The 7,883-nt window shown below is 28.7% G+C and overlaps 1 protein-coding gene across 2 annotated transcripts; it reads right to left on the reverse strand.

Moving 5' to 3' along the window:
- Positions 1 to 312: 312 nt before the first annotated feature.
- Positions 313 to 2,380, reverse strand: LOC105123374 (uncharacterized). Of its 2 annotated transcripts, none has more exons than XM_011022944.1 (4): positions 2,345 to 2,380; positions 1,561 to 1,753; positions 1,385 to 1,448; positions 313 to 1,054 (listed from the first exon to the last, which is right to left on the reverse strand). In XM_011022944.1, exons 2-4 carry the CDS (start codon positions 1,719 to 1,721, stop codon positions 743 to 745), a joined length of 537 nt encoding a protein of 178 aa, XP_011021246.1. In that variant the 5' UTR covers positions 1,722 to 1,753; positions 2,345 to 2,380; the 3' UTR covers positions 313 to 742. The 2 variants fall into 2 exon arrangements, with proteins under 2 accessions (XP_011021246.1, XP_011021247.1); XM_011022945.1 differs by lacking the exon at positions 2,345 to 2,380 and adding an exon at positions 2,211 to 2,279.
- Positions 2,381 to 7,883: the final 5,503 nt, after the last annotated feature.

Consider the following 7,883-nt stretch of genomic DNA (forward strand, 5'->3'; position numbering starts at 1 on the left):
GTGGATTTGGAGGTTTAATGAGTTCGTCTTTTGTTGGGGATAAATACCAGTCGCTGGCCAAACCAAATTTGAGGCTGCCATGCGGGTGGTTGAAATGAATGTCAATGTCATGTTCCATAGCAACTGCAATCAATCCACAGCTTGACGATGCAACTACTAACAAACTTGAATAAGATATTTGTCTCTGAAAGACCGAAACCATGGGAGTTTCGATGAGAGAAGCAACATGTCCAGTTTAGTTTTTCTCCCAGCTTATAGCTGACATCATAACATCAAATATAATAGAGTAAGTTACGAGGAAAAGACTTGAGATACAAGAACAGACCAAATACATTAACAATATTCCAATATACATTTACAGGGTAGATGATCAAAATTCAATCACCAATTGGCTCTATACAGGATTTTTTTTTCATGGTGATCATCCGATGAAAATCCAACGACCCTCCCAATACTAACCCACCTTACCATATATTACAATGACCTGTGCTCTCAAAACATATACTCAAAAAACCTTGCTTAAGAACGCAAGCAAGGTTTTGACCTCTCTTCTTTGTTCAATCAACTACTTACAAGATATTAGCAATGATCACCAACGAAGATATATTATATATACAATACTAAGAGCATTTCTCTCAAGACTCCCGGCAAAAAGATTCAAAACTCCTCTTGTTAAATCTGCTGTATCTGTGACTCTGGCGGCGATTTAGCTCCCTTTTATATACACTTAATATTGTGAGTTCTAAGCCACGGCAGGGATGCTGGAATTTTGGCGATCCCTGTTGAGGCAATCAAATCCTTCTACTCTAACTTCAGCTGGCTTAAGCCCAAACTTCATTCTCACACACCCTCCTCCCTTGCACGCAGAAGATGATGGGGATGATAAACCCGAAGGAGATGGGATTGACAGTGGAGAAATTGGAGTGAATTTTTCATCCCCAAATCTGGCATCTTGAATTAATGGGTTGCCAACCCTGGTTGGAGGTGACCCACAAAAAAATGGTGGTGGTGATGAGGCTGCCTGGTTTGCAGGATAATCTGCCCCATGCCCCTCCTGTTAACACCAAGAGCATAGTCAAGTCAGCACAAACCCTTAACATGAAATTCAGCCTGCAGAATCCTATCCACGCACAGAAACATTGAATGACCATCAAACAAGCTGGATATAATTAAATTGTGTAACAAATATAACAACAAAATATCCTCAGCAAAAGAAAATAATTCCAGTTCAGATACATCCCAGATACAATTGCGGCTTAACAAAGATTATGCATCAACAATATCACTTCCATACATCAAAACTATCAGTTTCGAATACTTCCTGCGTAAAAACTGCAACGTCGTCCTAACTAACGTCCAAACAAAAAAGACAGCACCAGTTTACCTTCATGAGAATAATGTCCAGAAGCTCTGCCCCAGCTTTTGAATCACACATTTCGGCTTGATGACTGTCATTCAAAACAATCGTTAAAATCCTCCAGAGTTGCAAAAAAACCTGATAACCTCCCCTTACCCCAGAAGCATAAATTAACAATGATGAGAAAAAAAAAAACAGCATACCTCACGGGCCATCTCAAAGGCCTAATGGGATTATTAGCCAAAATTCCCACTCGCCGAGGCTTCGGACAAACAACAGGACCCTTGTAATCAGAAATCGAAACCAAACCTCTTCTCTCGTCGCAAAAGGTAATTGCGTTCTGCTGAAGACTAACTTGATTCATCCTCAAATTTGTACAAAATATCCACAACAGTCCTTAAAAAAACCACAACAACCACAACACAATGATTTTAGACTCAAAAATCATATTACCAGATAAAAAATCAATTAATCCTCATCTAAATCACCATAAATCAAATAACTCTGATCTAATCAGAACCGCAAATAAAATTAATTTAAAATAAAATTTTGACAAGAAAGGAAAAACAAAAACGAGAAGAATTTCCAAATCAGTTTCAAATTCTTTAATCTTCTTCTACTTTCTAAGCGACCAAACAAGAAGGAATCACAGATCCAGACGAAAACCAATAAAATCAAGACCAAAATGAACAAAAAACCCAGAAATCCCCCTTATTCCCCCTAAAAAAAATGAAAAATTAACAAAATTCCATTTATAAAAAAGGTCAATACCGATTCCAAAAGGATATATAAGAATTATTAAAAAAATAAAAAACAGCCGAGTAAGGCAAAACCAGATCCGATCAAAACTTACATTAGCATGGCCAGATCTGCTTAACTTACAACCGTATAAACGTAAGCATATACGGTATCAATATAGGTAAACCGTATAAACGTAAGCATATACGGTATGAATATAGGTAGAGAGAGAGAGAGAGAGACAGGTACCTGAAGAAGAGGGGGGGGAGAAGAAAGGGGGGGTGCCTGCCACGAGGGAGAAAAGCAAAGACCGGAGCGGAGATGGGATTTATAAAATGAAAAAAAAGTAGTTGTCCTTGTCGACTGACTTTGGGTAAAATATTTTAAAAATCTTTACTCTTACTTCATTGGAGAAACGGTCAAAGTGAGGAAAGGGTTAAAGGAATAACCATGGTCAGCATTCAATATTAGCTAGTTATTTCAACCGCAATTCATTGTGGATTAAATATTATTTTCAATAAAAAAATCAGTAAATTAAAAAAATTATTAATAATAATTAAAAGTAAAAATTAATATATATAAATAAATATACTCAATTGTATTCAATGATTTTATTTATTAAAAAATATTTTTTTAATAAAATAACAGTAGAAATAGACAAAATTGATTGAATAAAAATATTTTTTTAATAAAATAACAGTAAAAATAGACAAAATTGATCGAATAAAAAAAATTATGAAGGTTATATATATTAAAAATATTATTAAAAAAATATTTTTTATTTTTAAAAATAAATTTTATTTATATAAAACATAAAACAAAATTATAAATGAATTAGAATAATCTCCTTGAAAATTAAACAAGTCCAAAATAAATAAAAATAATTATTATTTAAAAATAGTAAATTAAAAAATAAAATAAAAATTAAAAGTATTAATTTTAATATATATAAAAAAATTCATGTTAAAAAATAATTTTTTAAAAATTATATAAAAAAAAATCAGACATCAGTAAACTTGGCATTAACTTATTAACCTTATAGTAAATGTGAGTGTTTTCTATTTTCATAAGAGATGCATTTTTTAAATCATTAGAGAAACATTATGTCAAACTGATACAAAAATAGCATTTACCAAGAAATTAACAGTAACTATATGGTAGCAATAACTAAAGATATGGATTGATAAGAATGTTAATGGATACCACGAATAAGGTTTTTAATATAAGTTTTATTTCCTTGACTTTACAAATAAATTAATTAAAATTGAAAATAAATATTCTAAAGGTACGATACATTAAACAATTAGATTTTTTTTTATGTTTAGTCAATAAATTTTAGACTCTCAAGCACGTTTTGGAGAGTGGAAAAATAATTAATTAAATTTTTATAAAAAAACCTCAAATTAGAAAATTAGGGTTGCTATTTATAGAATCCTAATTTTCAAATCATTTTTCAATTCATGTGTAATCATTGATTAAGTCTTATTAAAATTGTTCACATTCTAAGCCTAAGATTAGCAATTCATGATATGATGAATTGTGTGAATGATAAGATTTTATTTTAGCAATCCATTTATATGAAACCAGTGAAAGTATCTCGAATTATAAAATGACAATGTAAAATTCTAATAGGAAGATAAAAAATGCTAAAAGTGAAGGTTTTTGGCTCCAAATTCAAAATGTGTTCCTTATAGAAGGTGTTTAATAATATGGTAGTGATTGCTTTTTAAAATATTTTTTGTTTAGAAATATATAAAAAATAATATTTTTTTAATTTTTAAAATTTATTTTTAACATCAACACATCAAAACAATATAAAAATATAAAAAAATAAAATTTAAGCAAAAAAAAATTAAATTTTGCCCAACCTCCGTTTAGGTCGTACTCTCAAACAAGGGTTTAATGTATAATATTTATGTTGGGTTCCGAATATCACACATGCAGCAGAAACTACGAAACATAATTATTCAGAAGTCCTTAGGATTCCATTATGTACATCTAAAGTTATTTAAGGATTTATTACATGAAGATCTGATCTTTTTTTACTTTGAATAATTCTTTAAAGGTTAGGTTGTCGCAAATACAAGTCTTCTAATTGTTTGGCCTCTAATGATAATCTACATGAACCACCCGTAAGAAATCTCATATATCTTTATTAGAAAAGTCATTAATAACTTGACTTGACCTTTTAGTGATCGATTTTCTGGTGTAATTAATATTCTTTCATTAATAATGTTTCAATTTAAATCGCAAATACAAGTCTTCTAATTGTTTGGTCTCTAATGATAATCTACACGAACCACCCGTAAGAAATCTCATATATTCTTATTTAGAAAAGTCATTAATAATTTGACTTAACCTTTTAGTGATCGATTTTCTGGTGTAATTAATATTCTTTCATCAATAATGTTTCAATTTAAACTTAAAGCATGAAGTATCTTTGCCATGTTAAATCATGTTTATTCCTTACATGATACTCATTAATCATTTGAATAGAATTTGAAACTCTTTTTAAATTTCATTCAATCTTAATCCAGGATTTATCAATTAATACTATTTGAAAACATATTGAATATTTTTTCTAATTCATTCAGGGTGATAAATGTTCTTTTAATTACTTAAGTATCTTCATATAGTTCATGTTATATTCAATATCTGCCATTTTAATACCTTGATGAAGATAACATATAACATGATCAAAATATAGCATTTTTTATATAAAATAATTTAGTGATCTCAAGTCTAAAGATCATTTACACAGCTATCACGTGAACCTTTCTATAAATATAGGTGATTTTTTCATATGAAATTCTCATGTAGGTTAATTTAGTGTACATATCTTATGATAAACATTTTTGTTTCATGGACTTTATCTTTATTCTAGATTCATTAATCTAATATTATATGAATATTAAATATAAATTAAGCCTTTGTTAATAATAAATATATATTTAATAAATATAATAATGTCATGTATAACTAACTGGTTGACTACAATGCATGTTAAACTAACAATATAATTATCAACTTGTTGTTTTGGAATGACTCATTATGATAACTAAGACAGTTTCTTACAAGAATGAAAGGCTATCACAACTTATTGATATGATTGGAAGCTTAACTTGCTCGTGTTGTTCCATACTCAATAATTTGTTGGTCAACCATTGAGCTAGTAAGTAGCTCTTTTCTTGCTTTTCTATAAAAAAATAGAGTTTTTTAGCTAATAGACTTTAGACATATTTATTTTTTATATGTTGTATGATTTTCTGACAAATGGTAAATTCTTTTTTTTCCTATTGACATAGATTAGGAGAAGGTTTCAAAATTGGTTTGGTTAAGACCCTAATGCTTTTAAAGTCTTTGGAACAAAATTTTTTATTACTTCTGCCATAAAAAGTCTTGTTGGTATTGCCATGTGCTTTTTAGTTGTTATGAAAACTCATAAGTAGATAGAGGTTTATTGCTTTTCCTTATCTTTTTGAATGCTAATTTACACAGTTGTTAGCCTTCAATCATGTTTTATGGTGCTCGATGTATAATGTAATTTAAGGTTAATGAATACTAATTCAAAACTAATATTTTAATTAAATAAATAGACATAGACAATGTAATGATTATGTGTGTATGTGTGTGTGTATATAAAGACCAAATAAGAACAAAAAGAAACAACCAAATCAGATTCTAAGCTATAGCCTGAAATTGAAGATTCATGAAATACTATCTTGACCTATAATATCTGATGAATTTGATATCTTTATTTAGTTTGACATATGCTAGATTTTAGATTAGTAATTTATTTATATAATATTTTCATATATTAGCAATCTATCAATTATAATTAATATTGTGCAAAATACTTATATGATTTGCTTCTCTATTGTTGTCAAGATTATAAAAGGACACCAAAACTTGATGTTAGACTTGAAGAGAATAAACATAAGATTAACAAGATAATTTAATATAGATAGACACTATCAATACTAGTAGGGTTGGTGATGGGGAGGTTTATGGATTTTTTGACATGTTTATTTTGATGGAATTATGGTGAAAAAGAATATGATGGGGTTGATGATGAAAGGTTGCTGGAGTTTTTGGAACTAAAATGAATATTTATTAGAGAATAAAAAATAAAATTGAAAGAAAAGATTTTTAGCTTTGATTTGATGTAATTTGGGACTCAATTTAAAAGTTATTATAGAATTAACACTAGTTTGAATAAGGGGAAAAAATGTGTTTGATGCATGCAGATTTTGAAAGGAGTTACGGCTATGGAGTGATGCGTGGGGCTCACTTGAGCCTTCATTAGAGGTTTTTTTTGGTGTCTCTAGAATTGTCTCAATGAGGGCTTCCTTCCAAGGTGACGCATGTTGTAGTCTAATCTTTGGTGGTTTTGACAATCAATTATTTTTCTCTTTCTATTTGTCTTCTCTTTCTCTCTCTCTCATCCCCCGATTTTCTTGCTTAATTTGTTTTTTATTTGTAAAGAGCTGCATTTTTAAGAAAATTTAATTTTAGCCCCGTCAATAACCCTTAGAAAAATAAAAAATTTAAACAATCTTTTATATAATTGAGCATCAGTTAAATATTGGGATATTTTCTTGACTTAACAAGAAATACACATCAAGTTTATTGACACAAATTATCAAGATCAGGGTCAAATAAAATCAATATTGAAGAATTAAATCAATAAAAAAAACACAACCGGAAAAAAATGAAAAGAGAAACAATTTCATTATGTAAATGCATGATGCAATCGTATCTATGTATGTAATAGATTTTATTTTTTCAAACCAGTTAATATCTTCTATCACGGGTAATATAAATCCACTATAAAAGACTAAATAAACGAAAGATTCATAACCATTGGACTTCTTTATTAACTCCAGTGAAAATCCTCTGATGATATTTGTTTTGCTAATTAGAAGATCTAATTATAATCATAAAACAAATTAAATTATGATCATAATTATACTGTTATTATAGTTATTTATACTATTATTTATGATTAAAACTTAAAAGAATATTCAATAAAAATAAATTTCTCATAAATATAATTATCTCATCTAAATTTTAAAGAGATTCAGTCTCAATAATTAAAATTATTTCCTTTATAAAATATTGTTTGAATGTATAAATTTGAAAGTGCGGTAACTTTTTAGATGTTTTCTTAAAATATATTTCCATTGAAAAAGCATTAATTTTATAATTTTGGGGCTCACTTGAGCCTTCATTAGAGGTCTTTTTTGGTGTCTCTAGAATGGTCTCAATGAGGGCTTCCTCCCAAGGTGACGCATGTTGTAGTCTAATTTTTGGTGGTTTCGACAATCAATTATTTCTCTCTCTCTCTCGTCCCCCGGTTTTCTTGCTTGATTTGTTTTTTATTTGTAAAGGGTTGCATTTTTTAAGAAAATTCAATTTTAGCCCCATCAATAACCCTTTGAAAAATAAAAAATTTAAACAATCTTTTATATAATTGAGTACCAATTAAATATTGGGATATTTTCTTGACTTAACAAGAAACACACATCAAGTTTATCGACACAAATTATCAAGATAAGGGTAAAATAAAATCAATATTGAAGGACTAAATCAATACAAAAAACACTACCGGAAAAAATGATAAGAAAAACAATTTCATTATGTAAATGCATGATGCAATTGTATCTATGTGTATAATAAATTTTATTTTTTTAAACCAGTTAATATCTTCTATCAAGGGTAATATAAATCCACTATAAAAGACTAAATAAAAGAAAGATTCATAACCATTGGACTTCTTTATTAACTC

This window comes from Populus euphratica, unplaced genomic scaffold (assembly GCF_000495115.2).
Source record: "Populus euphratica unplaced genomic scaffold, PopEup_1.0 scaffold10.1, whole genome shotgun sequence".
NCBI classification, from domain to species: Eukaryota; Viridiplantae; Streptophyta; class Magnoliopsida; order Malpighiales; family Salicaceae; genus Populus; species Populus euphratica.

What these genes read in the sequence shown, in the direction of transcription:
- LOC105123374 (XM_011022944.1), bottom strand. Translation starts at nt 1,721, where the DNA reads ATGAATCAAGTTAGTCTTCAGCAGAACGCAATTACCTTTTGCGACGAG. An exon ending in CCTTTGAGATGGCCCGTGAG is followed by an intron (nt 1,449 to 1,560) that starts GTATGCTGTTTT and finishes TTTGAATGACAG; the next exon opens with TCATCAAGCCGAAATGTGTG. An exon ending in TGGACATTATTCTCATGAAG is followed by an intron (nt 1,055 to 1,384) that starts GTAAACTGGTGC and finishes TGGTGTTAACAG; the next exon opens with GAGGGGCATGGGGCAGATTA.